Source organism: Nerophis ophidion, linkage group LG06 (assembly GCF_033978795.1).
Source record: "Nerophis ophidion isolate RoL-2023_Sa linkage group LG06, RoL_Noph_v1.0, whole genome shotgun sequence".
NCBI lineage: Eukaryota > Metazoa > Chordata > Actinopteri > Syngnathiformes > Syngnathidae > Nerophis > Nerophis ophidion.
Window position 1 is genome coordinate 18,037,176 of NC_084616.1, and position 20,899 is coordinate 18,058,074.

A 20,899-nucleotide genomic window follows, 5' to 3' on the forward strand; every position below is an offset into this window, starting at 1 on the left:
TCGTACCGGCCACGCTCTTAAAGCCCGGGGAATCACTCTTTAAGTCCACCAACGCGGCAAGGCGGCATTTTGATACATGTTATAAAGAAATCCCCGCACTTTTTGGAAGGAAAGAGTTCACTGGCGGCAGCTCGGGAGAAAGTAAGTGCGACATCTTGTGGTGGCTTTAGGGCAGCGCAACCTCATTTTCATGACAACTTTGTGGCCAAGTGGTCTTTTTTAAACCACACTTTAAGCCAGTGTTTTTCAACCTTTTTTGAGCCATTTTTCACAGAAAAAATCCCGATGCACACCACCAGCCGAAATCATTAAAAAATGAAACTCAGTAGACAATAAAAAGTCGTCGTTGCAATTGTTGGATATGAATTTAAACCAGGGGTGTCAAACTCAAATACAGAGTGGGCCAAAATTTTAAACAGAACAAAGCCGCGGGCCAAGGTTGAACAAATTAACCTTTTAATAGGGATCCAAACAAGTTTTGCATTAAATATTGAACAAGCAAGGCTTATATAACTTTAGTGAAATGCAAAATCCAGTTTCAAATAATAATAATAAAAAAATAAAAAAAATGGCATATCAAATCAAATTTAAATAAAAATGTTATGCCTTTTTTTCTATTTGCAATCTTCTGAGGTAAATATCAATTTTTTTCCACAGGCTAATAATAAATTTGAAAATAAAATAATAATGAATGAACCAAACATTCAAGCCTTGGAGTAGCAAGAGAAAATGCATGAATAAAACTTTAATTATAGGTCAGTTTGCTGGAATTTTCCCGGAAGAGTTAGTGCTGCAAGGGGTTCTGGGTATTTGTTCTGTTGTGTTACGGTGCGGATGTTCACCCGAAATGTGTTTGTCATTCTTGTTTGGTGTGGGTTCACAGAATCTATTGCTATATATAAATATAGCAATAGATTTCATGGTACAATTGTGAAATGGACTGTGGTTTTTACAGCATTTTTCTGTAAATGAAAAAAAAACAGTACTTTTTTTTTTACTGTAATAAACAGTGGTGTCATTTTGGCATTTACAGTAATACATGGAAAAATCTACAGTTGTTGATTTGTGGTAAAAAATAAAAACTGGCAGCTCGGGTGCCAAAATTTTACTGTAAAATTGCAGGTTTTGTTTTTTTTACAGTAAAAAACATGTACATTTTACAGTAAAATTCTGGCAACTGAGCTACCTTTTTTTTCCATAAAAACAGCAGTACTGTTTTTCTATTTACAATAATTTACACTAAATTTTGAGGTAAAATGATTGCAACTTACCATATATATGTTTTGCATTTTAGTTTAAAAAAATTGACTATTAAAATGCATCAAAAAAGTATGTAATAATAGATGCGGGTTACTGATGATAGATTATTAGAGCCTAAGTTAACAATAACATAGGATTTCTTGTTTATTCTGGAATTAACCGTACAACAAACGTGCACTTTATGACAGAAGGAGGTCTTTTCATTCCACCTATGACTCTGCAATATCATTCTCCTCCATGGGAATCAACCCATCTCATCTAAATGTTGTGCCCGTGACGATGCTATTTGACGGTGCTCCGTCTTTCTCCTGCTTCGCTTCAACAGGGAAACTTCAGAATGTCACCGGTTTATGTATTCATATGTACAGTAGTCATATATAATCAGATAAAATAAAATGTTCACTATAGTGTGCACAATTGAGTCATATCCTGGCAGTTCAAAACGTTTAAAAACTGTGTCCCTGTTATGGTTAACTGAGGAAGGTGACGGCAACAGACACTAGAGAGGTATTTGGCTCTATAGATTTATTATATATATTAACAATATATATAATAATCAAACAACATAAATATAAACTAAGAAAATGGAGTGTGAACTAGATCCAAGCGTGTGTATGGTGTAAGTCTATGTGTAGTGTTTAACTGGAGGGTTTTACCGTAAATGTTGGTGAGGGCGAAAGAACACTGAAGTCCGTGGGGCAGGCAGATGATCCAGGGCGAGCGAGAGGCGTCGAGAAGAACGTGTCCAAGAGGCAGTCCAGGAAGCAGGGCACGAAACAAAGTATTGTCGAGATGCACAGCTCGACACGTGGAACAAAGTCAGAGATATACCAAAAGAAGACTATACTCCGGCGAGCGATGGCAGGTTGTCCAGGCTTAAGAAGGCAGCTCCTTCATTACATGCAGGTGTGCTGAATGATTACAGCTGGTGGATGCTGCAGGGCGGCGACTGGATGTGCGCGCCCATGGACGTGTCCCGAGGTGCGCTCACTGGAGCGCACAGACGGATGAGCAGCGTTGGCAGGGGTCTGAGCCGTAACAGTCCCTATTATAATATCAATGTTTATCTAACAAGTTGGTAGAGCAACCGTGTCGGCAACTTAAGGGTTCCAGGTTCGATTCCAGTTTCCGCCATCCTAGTCATTGCCGTTATCCATCCATCCATCGTCTTCTGCTTATCCGAGGTCGGGTTGCGGGGACAGCAGCCTAAGCAGAGAAGCCCAGACTTCCTCCAGCTCCTCCCTGGTTTAAATGTAGCTTAAATGTAGATAATGGGTTTCACTCTGTAAAGTGATTTGAGTCTCTAGAGAAATAGTGCTATATAAATATACTAAAAGGATCCAAAAGGGCCCCAGTCATAACAGTGATACTTTCAACACTTAAATCTCTTGATCAACTTCGGATCCATCCATTGTATTTAAGTTTCCAATCATTGTATGTTTGTTTTTTCTTTGTTTTATGCACTTTTTGCACAAAATGCAAAAAATAATTCGATATTCCCCCTCCAAAATAAAAAATATTTCAGTGGAATATTTGATATGAAGTAATTGCAGCATTCAGGGGGGAGCTCAAAGTAAAGCCGCTGTTCCTCCACATCGAGAGGAGCCAGATGAGGTGGTTCGGGCATCTGGTCAGGATGCCTCTCGAACGCTTCCCTAGGGAGGTGTTTAGGGCACGTCCGACCGGTGGGAGACCACGGGGAAGACCCAGGAACCGTTGGATAGACAGTTTTTCTCAGCTGGCCTGGGAACGCCTCGGGATACCCTGGGAAGAGCTGGACAAATTGGCTGAGGAGAGGAAAGTCTGGGCTTCCCTGCTTAGGTTGCTGCCCCCGCGACCCGACCTCGAGTATATATATATATATATATATATATATGTATATATATATATATATATATATATATATATAATGTATAAATATATATATGTATATGTATATACATATATATATATAAATATATATATATACATATATATATATACATATATATATATATATGTATATATATATATATATATATATATAAACATATATATATATATATATATGTCCCACGATTCGATTCAATATTAATTCTTGGGGTCACGATTCGATTCAAAACCGATTTTTTTTTCAATTCAACACGATTCTCGATTCAAAAACAAATTTTCCCCGATTCAAAAGGATTCTCTATTCATTCAATACATAGGATTTCAGCAGGATCTACCCCAGTCTGCTGACATGCAAGCAGAGTAGTAGATTTTTGTAAAAAGCTTTTATAATTGTAAAGGACAATGTTTTATCAACTGATTGCAATAATGTAAATTTGTTTTAACTATTAAACGAACCAAAAATATGACTAATCCTTGTGAAAATATTGGACACAGTGTGTTGTCAAGCTTATGAGATGCGATGCAAGTGTAAGAAGCCACTGTGACACTATTGTTTTTTTTTTTTTATAAATGTCTAATGATAATGTAAATGAGGGATTTTTATCAACTGTTATGCTGAAATTATAACTAATATTGATACTGTTGTTGATAATATTCATTTTTGTTTCACTACTTTTGGTTTGTTCTATGTCGTGTTTGTGTCTCTCAATTGCTCTGTGTGTTGCAGTTCTGAGTGTTGCTGGGTCAGGTTTGGTTTTGGAATTGGATTGCATTTGTATGGTATTGCTGTGTATTGGTTTGTTGGATTGATTAAAAAAAAAAAAAAAAAATTACCCCAATTTTTTTAATCTATTTCTTTAAAAATGAGAACCGATTCTGAGTCGCACAACATGAGAAACGCGATTCGTATTCAAAGTTTTTTTTACCACACCCCTAATACATAAATATATATATATATATATATATATATATATATATATATATATATATACCCAGTGGGGCAAAAAGTATTTAGTCAGCCACCGATTGTGCAAGTTCTCCCCCTTAAAATGATGACAGAGGTCTGTAATTTTCATCATAGGTACACTTCAACTGTGAGAGACAGAATGTGAAAAAAAAAATCCAGGAATTCACATTGTAGGAATTTTAAAGATTTTATTTGTAAATTATGGTGGAAAATAAGTATTTGGTCAACCATTCAAAGCATTCAAACACGACGAGTTGAGTTTATACCAAAAAGTTATATTTTGGTTTCATCTGACCACATGACATTCTCCCAATCCTCTGCTGTATCATCCATGTATCCATTTTGGTATAAACTCAACTCGTCGTGTTTGGAGGAAGAAGAATACTGAGATGCATCCCAAGAACACCACACCTACTGTGAAGCATGGGGGTGGAAACATCATGCTTTGGGGCTGTTTTTCTGCAAAGGGGACAGGACGATTGATCCGTGTTAAGGGAAGAATGAATAGGGCCATGTATCGTGAGATTTTGAGCCAAAACCTCCTTCCAACTAGAGATGCGCGGTTTGCGGTCACAACCGCGGATAAACCGCGGGTCGGCCGGGTGACATGACGAAAAAATTGATTTTAAATAGATTCGGGCGGGTGGCGGTTGAACCAATTCGGAAATATATATTGTAATAATCCCAGGAATGTAGGCTCATAAAACTTCTTCGTTTGTCTTGTCTCTATTGCACAAGATGTAATACAACCACACAACAGCTCTCATGTCTCTAACGCTTTTCCAGGGACAACTCGAACTCTCACTTCCTGTCGATAACGTCACTTCCCTATCTCTCCCGGAAGTCCCGCCCCCCAGCCAAAGTCATTGGCTAACACCCAGTAGCCAGCCGCTACATTATACATAGTTAAATGTTATGTTGAAGAGGTTCTTTTGGTCTACTGATGTGTATTTATAAATGGTTGATTTATACAGGCTAGTAGGTAAAGTGTTGTACCTGACAACTCTTGATGGTACAATCCATATAACACGTCACAGACAACGTCATGCTAACATCACGTGACACCTCTGATGAAGGCTGCAGAAGCAAGGTAGCCCAAACTTGTCAGGTACAACACTTTACATTACTAGCCTATAGAAATCAACCATTTATAAATAGTTCAATGTTGTTACCCACATACGAAAAACGAGCAGCACTCTTTGAAACAGTATGTCCCGTTTGGTCTGTCGACGGATGTAAGGAAGCTACTTCCGGGTATGGCCAACGAGGTATTTGTCATTTGTTGGTATTTTACTTGGTAAAATGTTTGATCCACATGCTGTGCATGTTATTATTTTGACGTTTGTAACGTGCTTTATTTATCACAGTTTTCACGGTGAATTTGAAGGGAAAGTAAGCCTTCAAATAAATCAGTTCAAGAAAGCCATTTTGTCTGTGCTATTTGGAGGGAGTTACACTTTCTAACCTCACTAATGCCTTGCATCATCTATATTAGATATATAACAACGGGCGGGTGGCGGGCGGGGGTGGGTTTGATGAAATGTTGGTTCGGGTGGGTGCCGCGTGGATGACGACTTTAGTGATGCGGTTGCGGATGATATCTATATTAGATATATAACAACCGGCGGGTGGCGGGCGGGTGTGGGTTTGATGAAATGTTGGTTCAGGTGGGTGGCGGGTGGATGACGACTTTAGTGATGAGGTTGCGGATCGTATAATTGCCTATCCGCGCATCTCTAATATATACACATATATACAGACATATACACACGCATATATATATATATATATATATATATATATATATATACACATTTACTAAACGTTAATGTAGATTTTTTTTTAGAATGTGGTATATTCTATTACGTTCTGATTTCACAACACTAACGTGTTTTGTTTTATTTTAAAGTTGCAACAATAAAAATAAAAAAAACAGCCAATAAGTCATGTTAGCCAACGTAAGGAAGAAAAGGGCAATTCCGGCTCGACGATTGGTCCATTCATAGAGGCGTGTCCACGCATCCTCGTATGTGATTGGCCAGTGGCAGAGCTGTCGGCCAATCAGCGCGCAGGTTTGGCTGGTTACCGTGAATGACAATTCAGGAACTCTCGATCGCACCGCATGTAGCGCAAAGAAGGAGGCGTAAACACTGACGGTGCTTCACAGCTAGAGGTAAGCCTCAAAACCCCACCAGAAACTATTTAAATACACATTTCATACGAATGGATGTCGAGAGTACGACGCGGCCGAAGCAATCGCCCAGGAGTATTTCCCATTCGGAAGGGTTTTTATCCATCAGCGTCGCGGCCTGCTCGGAGCAGCAGGCCCGTCACAACCACCTCGGCGTGTTGGTCCCTGCGCGGGAAATTTCCTTTTGGGGGTGAAATTCCTCCGTAGCCCATCGCAAACTATGCGTTATGGCGGCGTGTTGGTGGTTGTGTCGGCGGAACTGCGTTCCCGCTGAAGACGGGGGTTGTATCGTCGACTGAACCGCGCTTGTTGTTCACGGTGACGCGCTAGCGTGGTTAGCATGTGGCTAGCGCGTCGTAGAGCATGTAGCGATGGCGTTTCGCGCCTGCGCAGGAGCGTCAACGTGACTAGGCCGACGTTAGCCTAGCGTGACCTTTTTTAATTTTTTATATATGAAATTTTTTTTAAATTCTTCATTCTGGACACACTCCGGTGCCTTCTTTGTCACATTCATCGTACAAAAGGCATCTTTTTTTTCTAGGGAAGTGATCAAAGGCAAGACGTCGAGTTTCGCGTGTGTTTGATGCTGCAACCACGGCATGCTGTCATACTATAAAGGGCTTGTTCACATAAATAAACTTCTTTGCCACATTTGTGACGTTGCAGTCGGACAGATTTAGCCCAGTTTGCGCATTTGAGGCAACAAGTTGCGTTTTAATCCCCGACCATAAACAAGTTATTCACTAATGGCAAGTATTTTCTCATGAGGAGCTTGAATACATATTACAGGTGAGGCACAAACTATATACAATGCAAAGTATCTTAAAGCATCTGATACCATTTTAAAGACCTGTGGAAAAACTTTCCAATGGTACTTGAACTGTTGCAATTTTTTGAAGTTAAACATTCAGTTGTATTTTTGTCTTACCATGAATTGGTTAACGTAGACCCCGACTTAAAGGGGAACATTATCACCAGACCTATGTAAGCGTCAATATATACCTTGATGTTACATAAAAAAGACCATATATTTTTTTAACCAATTTCCGAACTCTAAATGGGTGAATTTTTGTAAATTAAACGACTTTCTATTATTCGCTCTCGGAGCGATGACGTCGCATAGGTAGTCAATCCGCCAATTTCTCAAACACATTACATACAACGAGTCAAATCAGCTCTGTTATTTTCTGTTTTTTCTACTGTTTTCCGTACCTTGGCGACATGCCTCGTCGGTGTGTTGTCGGAGGGTGTAACAACACGATCAGGGACGGATTCAAGTTGACATCGATTAGCACGGCATGCTAATCGATGCCAACATACTATTTAGGCTAGTTGTATGTACATTTGTAGCTATATTTGTATCCAGCCTTTCCCTCCACCCACATTTAATGCCAAACAAACACTTACCAATCGACGGATTTAAATTGCTCCAGTGTCACAAGATGCGAAAGTCCAGATCGTTTGGTCTGCACATTTTACCGGCGATGCTAAGATAGATATGGCACAGAGATGTATGGATATCCCGCGACACTCAATTGTTGGTTAGAAGGCGATCGCCAATAGCTGATAGCTTCAATAGCTATTCGCTCAATAGCTTCAGCTTCTTCTTCAGTTTCGTTTTCGCTATCTAACTCCATACTCCAACCATCCGTTTCAATACATGCGTAATCTGATGAATCGCTTAAGCCGCTGAAATCCGAGTCTGAATCCGAGCTAATGTCGCCATATCTTGCTGTGCTATCCGCCATGTTGGCATCACTAGATGACGTCACAGGAAAATGGATGGTGGATTTACAAATAACGAAAATCAGGCACTCTAAAGCCTTTTTTCAGGATATTCCATGATGGGTAAAATTTTGAAAAAAAACTTCAAAAAATAAAATTAACCACTGGGAACTGATTTTTATTGGTTTTAACCCTTCCGAAATTGTGATAATGTTCCCCTTTAAAGGCCTACTGAAATGAGATTTTCTTATTTAAACGGGGTCCATTCTATCTGTCATAGTTGATCATTTCGCGATATTGCCATATATTTGCTGAAAGGATTTAGTAGAGAACATCAACTTTTGGCCGCTAATAAAAAAGCCTTGCCTGCACCGGCAGTAGCAGACGGTGTGCGCGTGACGTCACGGGTTGTAGGGCTTCTCACATCCTCACATTGTTTACAATCATAGCCACCAGCAGCTTGAGCGATTCGGACCGAGAAAGCGACAATTTCCCCATTAATTTGAGCGAGGATGAAAGATTTGTGGATGTGGATAGTGAGAGTGAAGGATTAGGGAAAAAAAAGGCGAGGACAGTGGGAGCGATTCAGATGTTATTAGACACATTTACTAGGATAATTATGGAAAATCCCTTATCTGCCTATTGTGTTGCTAGTGTTTTAGTGAGATTATATAGTACCTGAAAGTCGGAGGGGTGTAGTGACCGCCAGTGTCTCTGAGGTAAGGAAGCCATGCAGCTGCAGCAAGACGCAACCGCCGCTGATGTCTCCGGAAAAGCCGACTTATTACCACAATTTTCTCACCGAAATCTGCCGGTTGACATGTGGTCGGGATCCATGACTGCTCTGTTCCATAGTAAAGCTTCACATTCGGGAATTTTAAAAGGAAAGACCCGCTGTGTTTGTGTGGCTATAGGCTAAAAGCTTCCCACCTCCAACAGCATTCTTCTTTGACGTCTCCATTATTAGCTGATCAAATTGCAAAAGATTCAGCAACACAGATGTCCAGAATACTGTGTAAGTATGCGATTAATGCAGACTACTTATAGCTTGGATCCGGCTGGAAAAAAATGTCCGCTACAACCCGAGACGTCACGTGCACGCGTCATCATTCCGTGACGTTTTCAACAGGATACCTCGCGGGAAATTTAAAATTGCAATTTAGTAAACTAAAAAGGCCGTATTGGCATGTGTTGCAATGTTAAGATTTCATCATTGATATATAAACTATCAGACTGCGTGGTCGGTAGTCATGGGTTTCAGTAGGCCTTTAATAACTCTGTTGCATTTTTGTCTTACCATGAATTGATTAACGTGGACCCTGACTTAAACAAGTTGAAAAACTTATTCGGGTGTTACCATTTAGTGGTCAATCGTAGGGAATATGTACTGGGCAATCTACTAATAAAGTCTCAAACAATCGATACATTATATTGTCCTAAATCAGGGATGACAAACTAGTTTTCATTGAGGGCCACATGGCAGTTAGGGCTGCCATCAGAGGGCCGCTTGTAACAGCAAATAATGTATGAATTTGCCTCTGGATTTCATTATTAATTATATAAATTGTTTTAAGTAAACTGTCGATTTCACAGTAAAAACTTAACATTTTACAAAATGTTACTGTTAAATATAGTTGTTTGTTTTTTTACAACATTTTACGGTAAATGGTGTTGGCCCTGCGATGAGGTGGCGACTTGTCCAGGGTGTACACTGCCTTCCGCCCGAGTGCACCTGGAATAGGCCCCGGCAACCCCCCGTGACCCCAAAAGGGACAAGCGGTAGAAAATAGATGGATGAATGAAAAAGCAGTTCCACTTTTTTTTAGGGGCAGCTTAGTTGCCAGAATTTTTGTGTTTGTTTTTTTACAACATTATATTGTTAATGGAAAAACAGTACACGTTTTTTTTTTTTTTATTCTGGCAACTTAGCTGCCAGTTTTTCTGCCATAAAAACAAACGTACCGCCTTTCCATCTACAGTAATACACCATTAAAAACAACCGTAAGTTGCCCTTGACCCACTGGACGTCCATTGCATCCGGTCTCCCCTAGAGGGAGGGGGGGGGTTGTTACCCACATTTGCGATCCTCTCCAAGGTTTCTCATAGTCATTCTCATCGACGTCCCACTGGGTTGGGAGTTTTTCCTTGCCCTTATGTGGGCGCTAAATGGCGAATGTCGTTGTGGCTCGTGCAGCCCTTTGAGACACTTGTGATTTAGGACTATATAAATAAACATTGATTGAAGTTTTTGACTGTAACATCGGCAGCTCGGTCAACAGAATTTTAACAGTAGTTTTTTTCAATATGTTGTAAAGAACAACGTAAAGTGTGTTGTCATTTTTATTATTTGATGCATAGTTTGCTGTAAAGTTAAGTATTTTTACTTAGACAAAAGCAGGTTTGGAAAGTATGATAATGTAGTTGTTTGTTGCAATATTGGATACTATTAAAGTTTCAAAGGTATGCAATTTCTAGCAGCACACATATTTTTTTTCTGTCAACATTTTTACAAAATCAATTTAGTGAGAAAATATTAAGTAGTTTATTGACACATTTCATTCCCAAGTTTTTGCGGGCCAGATCTGGCCCCTGGGCCTTGAGTTAGACACCTGTGTCCTAAATGCATGAAATAAAAAGCACATGGATTAGTTAAGTGACCAAAAGAAAATCACTTAATGGAAAAAATTAAAACTTGATTTATTAATTAATTGCAAGAGCATACCTTTTGTCTAGACATACTGTTCTGAATAATAAGTGAATAGTTTAAAAAGAAAAAAAGCCATTTAGAGCAGAGAGACAACAAATTTAACTCGGGCAGGGGGGGGGCACATTGAGAGAAAAAAATGTCAAGGCCTGTAAAGGCCCCAAAATGGGCCTTTACAGTTTTTTAATGAATGGGACACCCAAAATGTACATTAAAATAGAGTGGGAATTACAATATTAACTATGAACAATAAAACACTGAATATTAACATATGAACGTCTTTTACTTCTGACCAGCTCCTCGATAGTTTGTGTATCCTTTAAAATCAAGCTAAACAGGGCAAACATAACAAACGGCAAAATTCTGACCAGCTTCTCGATAGTTTGTGTAACTTTTAAAATCAAGCAAAACAGGACAAACATAACGGCAAAATATGAATGCTAAGTGTAATAAACACCTACAATATAATATATTATCACTTTTATGCAGAAATGTATTGTAAAAATCTGCTTCCGCATTTGTTCCTGACACATGCGTTTGGGGCTGGCTGCTCCGAAAACAAACCCCGCCCACTCTGCTGTGTTCCTCGTCTTAGCTTCTGTGACGTAGATTACCGTAACAACTCGTATGACAATCAAGCGCTGATTTCAACCATTGAAATACTTGTTGTATTTCAAGACTTACGGCCATTTAAAAACAGCACTGCACATCATAATGGCGGCGACAGTTAACAGATGTTAAAGGTCTAAAAAAAATGATGTAGAACGTCTGGCAGGTCGTATTTTGCCGTGGTCTGATTTAGAGCGAATAATTGAATATGATGCTATCTTACCATAGTGGAATCTTCTGGATAAATCTTAAAAAATATTTTGTGGGTTTCGTGGCGGCCTAGACAGTTTTAGCTAGTGCAAAAACCACATTCCAATGCTGAGATTGACTTCATATTTCAGGATTATGAGGACGGATCCATATATAATTATCGTAAACTATAAGTAAAGCGTTGCAGACGTACCCTTGGGTATAATTTTGTATGATCTCGAGATGTAACATTTTGCATGGTGATTAATGGCACGACGAGAAATCGGACCGGGAATTTCCAAGGCGAGGCACTTCCGAGAAATGTCATTTACCTCTGCACGAGCCACTGCTGCAATGGACACACGTAGGTCAGCGTTCCAATTGTCACGTACCGACTGACTAACTTGCGTTCTTCAACACTTGATGTCTTCAGCACCGGCAGCAAAGTGAAGTTTGGCCATTGGCGGTCACCGCATGATTCCACTGGGAACATGATGTAAGTTAGTGTAGTAGATGTAGATGCCAGCAAAGCCCCACCCCCCCACCCCTAAAATCATCTTCACTGGATGTCATAGTCGACTAGAAAGTCCTTGCCCAAGTTGTAGATGTGCTCCCTGATTGATATATCCCAAAGCTCATTTCAGTTGTTCACTTTGAATCAGAGGTTCTTAACTTTTTCCACCTGGGGCCCCAACTTTTCCACTACACAGGGTCTTGGGAACCCACTAATACTAACACTGAATTAGTTATCATACTTTTGATTTGAATCCTATTCAATAATGATATCTAACCTTAGTTTACAACCTTGTCAAATGATATGAAAGCATGTGTTCTTCACAAAGATGATTCAACATCAACCTTAGGCTTAGGTCAGGCTGATTAGAAATATAAGTACTAACTAAAGCAGGGGTGTCAAACGCATTTTAGCTCAGGGGCCGCATGTAGGACAATCTGTGCACATGCGGGCCGGATTATTAAAATCATGTCATTAAAACCAAAAAAAAAGAACTTCAGATTGTTTTCTTTGACCTATTTTGGCCAAAAATAGAACAAACAAATTCTGAAAATATTATTATAAAAATATGGAAAAAATACCGGCAGCGGTAAAGTTTAGATCCATGAAGGAAAGAAGAAAGTGAATAATTGTTAATAACTGAATAAATTTACATATGCATAATTTTTTAATTTTTTTTGTATTGTTTTTGTAATGAATTGTTGGACAACCTTTTTCCATAACACAATATAGAATGTGAAATGTAACAGGGTAATGCATACATTTTAAGGGTGTAACCGTACGTGTATTTGTATTGAACCGTTTCGGTTCGGAGGCGTACCGAACGAGTTCCACACGGACATATTAAGTAGCGCACCGCACGTTGTGTAAACAATGCACAACGACGCACCATGAATTGATTTACGTGTACCTGACTCACACAAGTTGAAAAACGTATTCGGGTGTTACCATTTAGTGGTCAATTGTACGGAATATGTACTGTACTGTGCAATCTACTAATAAAAGTTTCAATCAAAAAAAAAACAACTACACACTGCTTACTAGCAGCGACCGAGCTACGATTGACTGACCATACCTCCTCTCTTCACTGGATATGTCCTCTTTTGCGGGGCTGTCCGGGTGGAGTGTCTTAAATGCCTCAAATGTAATTTTAAGTTAGGGTTGCGTGTATTTTCAGTGTACGTTCAGGGTTAAGAAGGGGTTAAAAACAAAACCAATTGTGCGCAGCAACATTAGTGAGGGAGGAGCAGAGAGAGAGAGTTATGTTAAACGCGCATGCGTCGCCAGGCTCTGCTTTTTACCCATAGATTTATCAGATTTTATTTTTTATTATCCATAGCAGGGGTGTCAAAAGCCTGCCCCGGAGGCCATTTGCGGCCCACAACTAATGTTTTAAAGGCCCACGGCACATTCTAAAAATACTATTAAAATAAACAACAACATAAACAAAAGTAAATTAAAAAAGCTTAAAGGCTAAATGTAATTTAGAAAAAGTTGTAACATTGACTAATAAAACAAAACTGTTTTTTTATTTCAAACTGTCGTTGCTCAAAACACATAATATTGAATCAAAATCAATGTTATTATGAATTATTGACCTATCCAAGTTTCCGATTACTTCACATCAAATATTCCACAAAGAAAAATATTTTTGGTGGAAGATTTTGCAAATTTGGTATATAAATAACCAAAAAATTTACATTTTGTTGTTTTCTTACTGTACCGAAAATGAACCGAACCGTGACCTCTGAACCGAGGTACGTACCAGACCAAAATGTTTGTCTACCGTTACACCCGTAATACATTTCTCTTTTTTTTTCAAAGCGGTTACAAAAAAAGTTGGACCCCATTTTCATGACTTGATGGGGTCCTTTGGACCCCATTTTAAAAAATTCCTAGCACCAACGCTGATGGAGTGCACTCAAAACCGCAGCAGGCGGCTGTAGCCTGTGGGCCGGTTTTAATACTAATTTAATATCATCCCGGGGGCCATAGATAAAGCATACTGGCACATAGGGACTAAATCTACTACCGAGGACTAATAGATAACTGACAGAATTATTTTTTACTTACAATTATGTTAAAATTAAAATTAATAATCAATGTTTCTCAACTAAACTGTCAATAGAAAATACAACTTCATCAGTTTAGTCATAAATTAGTAGTTAAAAAACTACTCTTGACTTAAGCTGCAGACTTCTGTCTGTTTGGTATCGTCATTACCGTCACAAGTCGTGGAAATGTGTATTACAATTGAGCTGAGAAACAGTTTTTTGCGGCCCAAACGGTAAAGAACCACTGCTTTTACGTTTATTGGACACAGTCAGATGTTTCAAGAATGTGTTTTTCTTACTGTAGCTTACAGCTAACAAAAGAACATACATTTGCAGATGTCAGGTTTGATATTCTACAAAAGAGTAAGTCAACACATTGACTGTGACATCATCCTGTCATCAGATAGAATACATTTTGCACGATATAAGTATTTGCGATGTGTTGGTACATCAGTAATCCTGTGGTTCTGATGACTTGATCAGTTGTGGAGCAAAACATTGTGTTTGGAAACGTAAGGGGAAATAGGCCTGAGCGATATATCGCGGGTTTGTCTCTGTGCGACATAGAAAATTACTATATCGTAATATTCGAGTATACGTTCTCACGCAGGACTTTTTGATGCAGGCCTACACTTCAGGCTCTCCTCGCTCTTTCGTGTGTCTCCTTACAGACAAGCAGGCGCACATTCTTAGAAACGGTCACGTCACATACACGCCCTCGCCCAGCAGAGAGCTAGCGGTGTGGCTAACGTTAGCTGCTAACATAGCAGTACGTGAGAAAGATGGTGCGGATCTGGTAACAAATGAAGGAAGACTTAATTCCCAAGAAAAACAGCAGGGTTTCCATCGTCTGGTGGTGGTTCGGCTTCAAGTGGGAATATGTCGAACAGACAACTGTAATTTGTCAAGTGTGGGGAAAATGCGTTCCTATAAAAAGTGGCATTACTGCTAATATGTAGCATCATTTGAAAAGTCACTCGCTGGAGAATGAAGAGCATTTCATAACCTTAGTAACTAACATACTACATAGTGAAAGACAAATACTATTTGATTTCCTATTATGCAGCTCATTTTTATTTGACACTTAATATGTCTCTAACAATCTTGCAATTTATGTTTTGGAAATGACTTGAATGTTTGTGCCATTGCTTAATAACTTTAATAAATACACTTTTGGTCAATTGACTTAGTTGTGATTTCCCTCTCTGCGTGAAAGTTTAAAGGTAGCATATATTAATGCAGTATGAAGAAGAATGTTTTAATGTATACACATAGAATCATCATACTGCTGTGATTATATGCATCAAGTGTTCATTCAAGGCCAAGGCAAAATATCGTAATATATATCGTATATCGCGATATGGCCTAAAAATATTGCGATATTTAAAAAAAAAAAGGCAATATCGCCCAGCCCTAAGGGGAAGGTAGTCAAATAAGGCATGACATTCTTGTAAATATGTAAATTCTTAACATAATCCTAGTGTTTGGCTCGGCCATGGGCGTTCCACAGCTGTGTTAGATTGAAAGCTGGCCAATCAGAATAATCAAAGGGGGACCTCGTTGCTGCACTTCACTGACCTGACCCTTGTGCAAGCGAACCCCGTGATAGCATGGACACGCTATGTTTGTCTGTCCAGGTAATGGAGATGAGCAGCAGCAGCAACGAGTGCTTTGGATGTGGCCGCTCTGGGCACTGGATTAAAGATTGCCCCAATGCTAACAGCTCACGGGGGGGACGTGGCCGAGGCAGGGGACGAGGCAAGGGTACTACCTACTATTTAGGCCACACCCACCATTTGATTTGTCTGCCATTATTGCGATACCTGGTGTTTTGCTAGTGTGTTAACGTAAAGAACTGCTGGTGGATCTTGCAGGTTAGTATAATCGTCTTACCCCGGCTGTATGTGTTGATAGAGATGTTCTGCTATCGGTGCGGAGACGCAGGCCACATTGCGAGGGACTGTGACCAAAAGGAGGATGGTGAGCATTTGGCACACACACACATGCCGTCTCCTGTCGGGAAGGTGTCTTCACCTCTTTTGTGTCCCCCCGCCCCCAGCGTGCTACAACTGCCACAGGAGCGGTCACATTTCTCGAGACTGCAAGGAGCCCAAGCGGGAGCGGGAGCAGCTCTGCTACAACTGCGGCAAGGCCGGTCACATGGCCCGCGAGTGCGAGCACGCCAACGAGCAGAAATGCTACTCCTGTGGTGGCTTCGGCCACATCCAGAAGCTTTGTGACAAGGTGAAATGTTACAGGTAAGTGTCTGCTGCCCGGTGAAATGTCCGCGTAAATGCGGAAATCTGTGGGGTTTATTAAAGGCCTACTATAATTAGATTTTCTTATTTAAACGGGAATAAGAGGTCCATTCTATGTGTCATACTTGATCATTTCGTGATATTGCCATATTTTTGCTGAAGGGATTTAGTAGACAACATCGACGATAAAGTTCGCAACTTTTGGTCGCTAATAGTAAAGCCCTGCCTTTACCAAAAGTATGTGCATGTGATGTCACGAATTGCAGGGCTCCACACATATTCCCATTGTTTTTAATGGGAGTCACCAGCAGTAAGAGCAGTTGGGACCGAGAAAGCGACAATTTCCCCATTAATTTGAGCGAGGATGAAAGATTTGTGAATTACGATATTGATAGTGAAGGAATAGAAAGAGAGAAAAAAAAGCGACGGCTGCGGGCGACTGCAGTGTGAGCGTTTCAGATGTAATTAGACACCTTTACTAGGATAATTCTGGAAGATCCCTTATCTGCTTATTGTTTTAATAGTGTTTTAGTGAGATTTTAAAGATTGTAAAGACATACCTTGAGGTCGGATGGTTGCGGTGAACACACACTGTCTCAGAGAGAAGCCGAGGAGCCCAGCTCACAGCTGCTGCGGTACGACGAATAATCCACTGATGTCTTCGGTAAAATATATAACAATTTCCCCATCCAAAAACATGTTCGCTGCTTCACAACAAAAAAAGAAACACCGTCTGTATCTCGGTGCTAAAGACAGCTGCAATCCACCGCTTTCCACCAACATCATTCTTTATAGTCTGCATTTTCGGTACATTAAGAAAAAAAGAAAATATACATTTTTTGATTACCGTATTTCCTTGAATAGCCGCCGGGCATGTAATATGCGCCTGCCTTGAATTACTGCCGGGTAAAACTCGCTCCTCACATTAATAAGCACATGCTTACTTTAACCGCCGGGTCAAATTCGTGACATCACGAGTGTCGTCATTTTCAAAACGGCAGAGGAGTGTTTTTTTTTGCATTTACTGTGTGTAAACCAGGGGTCTTGTTCCACAGCCATACAGATCACACTAATGGTTGTGATATAAAACAACTTTACACTCTTAATAATATGTGCCACACTCCGTGAACCCACACCAAACACATTTCTGGAGAACATTGGCTCTGTAACACATTATAAACGCAACATAGGAATTACCCAGAATTCCAATTTTTCCATGACTCTTGGCTATATTATACACGCGCTAGCAACAAACCCCCTTAGTGGAATATTTGATGTGAAATAATCGGAAACTTGGATAGGTCAATAATTCATAATAACATTGATTTTGATTAAATATTATGTTTTGAGCAATGACCGTTTGAAAGCTTTGTTTTATTAGTCAACGTTGCAACTATTTTTAAATTACATTTAGCCTTAAAGCTTTTTTATTTCACTTTAGTTTATGTTTTTATTTTAATAGTATTTTCAGAATGTGCCGTGGGCCTTTTAAAACATTAGCTGTGTGCCGCAAATGGCCTCCGGGGCACACTTTTGACCCTACTGCTGTAGATAATAAAAAATTAAATCTGATTAATCAAAGGATAAACAGCAGAGCCTGGCGACGCATGTGCATTTATCATAACTCTCTCGCTCACTGTCTCTGCCCCGCCCTCACAAATGTTAACACTGCGTGCACCACTTTTTTTTTTTTTTTAACCCCTTCTTAACCCTGAATGTACATTGAAAATACACGCAACATTAACTTAAAATGCCGGACATTCGAGGCATTTAAGAAACCACCCAGACAGCTCCGCTAAGAGGACATATCCCGTGAAAAGAGGAGGTGTGGTCAGTCTATCATAGCCCAGTCGTTGCTAGCATGCCGTGTGTTGTTGTTTTTGATTGAAACTTTTATTAGTAGATTGCACAGTACAGTACATATTCCATACAACACCCGAATACATTTTTCAACTTGTTTAAGTCGGGGTCCACGTAAATCAATTAATGGTGCCTCGGTGTGCACTGTTTACACAACGTGCGGTGCGCTACTTATATGTCCGTGTCGTTCGGTTCACCTCCGAACCGAAACGGTTCAATACAAACACACGTACCGTTACACCCCTAGTAATAATCCATCCATCCATCTTCTACCGCTTATTAGGGTTGGGTATCGTTTGAATTCGAACGATTCCGATTCTTTGTTTCGATTCCGATTCCTGACGATTCCGATTCTTTCTTTAAAAAAAAAAAAAAAGGCAGGGCCAAAAAAAAAGTTTAGGATATTTTAAATGAGCTAGCTAACCTACAGTCTTTCTGAATGAAATAGTCCGACATTCTCCATCAATTTTAATTCTATTAACTTTTTATGAACTTTACTATAAATTCCTCACAGGGCTGTTTTCAACTAGAATATAAATATCAAATCTATGAACTTGAATATAAATATTATAAATTGCGAATACATTTTCACAGGGGTACACTTTCATCAAGAGAGCTTCATTTTTGAAAACACATTTCCACAAGTGTATGATGCTGCAGGAAACCTCATGAAAACACATTTACACACACAAGTGTAGTATGCTGCAGGTACTTAAACATGTTACCGTGCTCCCACTGATGGGCTAACCTGGTGCAGAAAAGCAAATAAACAATAAGAAACAACTTGCAAAACCCAGCCCAGATTAGCAGCAGGTACAGTATAAAATCAGAGACCGTTCTTGTTTAGGAAAATGACCATATCTGCCTTCTCAGGCAGGATACGTGAGCGTTCTGGACAGATAGTGTCTCCCGTTTGTACTCCATTCATCATGTTCGACGTGCACCCTCCTTAGCACGAAACAGTCCTGTCGCACCTGTTACATTTCGCCGATATTTTTTTTTTTTTTGTAAAATAAAGCCACACTTTCCACCGTCAATGCCCGCTATCCACGCTTGACTGACTCGCATAGGCTCAGCTATGCTAACACTTCCGGCGGTGGGCGCTTCTTCTTCCGGGTCTGCGGACTTATTAATTTTTTCCGGTCGGCGGACTGGGTATCGAAACTAGGAATCGAAATTTAAATTTTTGAACGATTCCGGGAGAGTCGGAAAGTTAGTCCCGGTTCCAATCGATACTCGATACCCAACCCTGCCGCTTATCCGGGCTTGGGTCGCGGGGGCAGCAGCCAAAGCGGTCCTGGACGTCCATCACTGCTTGCAGCTTTAATTAGAATGGAACTTTAAAACAGATTACAGGTCAGCAAAGTTAAATCCAGTCTAAAAATGTGTTTTAAAGTTGATTCTTTGGGGAAAGTCTATTTTTGAAACGATTTAGAATCGGGATGAATGACAATTAGCGATTGGAACGTGAATGGATTTTGGAGTGGCGTTCTCGCTGGCCTCTGACGCCGCCATTGTCTCCCGCAGGTGTGGCGAGATCGGTCACGTCGCCGTGCATTGCACCATAACCAGCGAGACCAACTGCTACAACTGTGGAAAGGCGGGCCACCTGGCGAAAGAGTGCACCATCGAAGCCACCGCATAATCAGTGCCCTCTGTTGCCCCTCCTTTTTTCAGATTGATGGTTGATTGTATTATTTTCTCTGAATCCTCTTCACTGGCCAACTGTTGGCTAACGGAGGCTAGTCCCAGGCCAGTGAGCCTTTCGACATGTAATACAATGAAAGGGGTGAAAAAAAATCTTTCTGCATTCAATACAAAAATGTTTTAGTTTGGTAGCGGTGTTATGTATAATGCTTTGTTAAAGAACCCCCCTTTCCAAGCCACTGGCGATCAGAGATGAATAAACGGGACTGTTGGAATCTATAGGACCTCTGAGCTTGTGGAAGTGAGTCTCTTGTCAGGAGAGCAACGAAGGGAGGAGAGGAAACCGAACTTGGGTATTTTGGTTTTAGTGGGATGAGTTGGCCAAGGGAGAACGGCATGGAAACATTTCTTATCATCACGCATTTCAGTCCTACATGCACACAAAGAAGGCACCAACAAACAGGTTCCAGTTAGGATACATTTCTTGGAGGAATTGAAGAAAATTGTTTTATAAAAAATTTGTTTACAATTTCAAAGTCACTTGGGTTGCCCAAGGTACATTTTCCTTTAAACAAAAAAAATGGCATAGGATTTGTTTTACCTTGGCAAAATAAAAAAAAATAACCGCCATGACTACTTGTAAGAAACGCAGAATTTGGAGTTATTTGGGAATGAGATGTTTTCACAGAAATCAAAATGTTATTTTTGTACAATATCACTTAGACTACTGTATAAATACCATTTGCTTGTACTCAGTTTTTAAGTCGGAAGGAAAGTGCAACTGAAGTCCTAGAAAATAGAAATGTAATTTTAAACTATCAATAAAGCTGGAGGTGCACGGGGAGAACCTTGTCGGAATTCTTTGTCACTTAAGATGTGGGCTAAAAGGGGTGAACTCGCACCGCAAAAGCTGAAATCTAAGTAAGAATAAATCACTCAAATAAGGGTGACATTTGCTTATTTTCGGTCTGATAAGATAATTCTCACTAAGCAGATTTTATGTTAAGTGTTTTGGTCCGAAATTCTCAGATATTACAGCTTTTATGGCC

The 20,899-nt window shown here is 39.9% G+C and overlaps 1 protein-coding gene across 5 annotated transcripts; it reads left to right on the plus strand.

The window, feature by feature from the left end:
- Window positions 1–17: 17 nt before the first annotated feature.
- Window positions 18–20,697, plus strand: cnbpa (CCHC-type zinc finger, nucleic acid binding protein a). 5 transcript variants are annotated; one of them, XM_061902921.1, is made up of 5 exons: window positions 18–141; window positions 15,723–15,843; window positions 16,000–16,065; window positions 16,145–16,343; window positions 19,731–20,697. In XM_061902921.1, the coding sequence occupies exons 2-5, from the start codon at window positions 15,726–15,728 to the stop codon at window positions 19,846–19,848; spliced, it is 501 nt and encodes a 166-aa protein (XP_061758905.1). In that variant the 5' UTR covers window positions 18–141; window positions 15,723–15,725; the 3' UTR covers window positions 19,849–20,697. The 5 variants fall into 5 exon arrangements, with proteins under 5 accessions (XP_061758905.1, XP_061758901.1, XP_061758903.1 ...); XM_061902917.1 differs by lacking the exon at window positions 18–141 and adding an exon at window positions 6,120–6,272 and having other exon boundaries at window positions 15,723–15,849; XM_061902919.1 differs by lacking the exon at window positions 18–141 and adding an exon at window positions 6,120–6,272.
- Window positions 20,698–20,899: the final 202 nt, after the last annotated feature.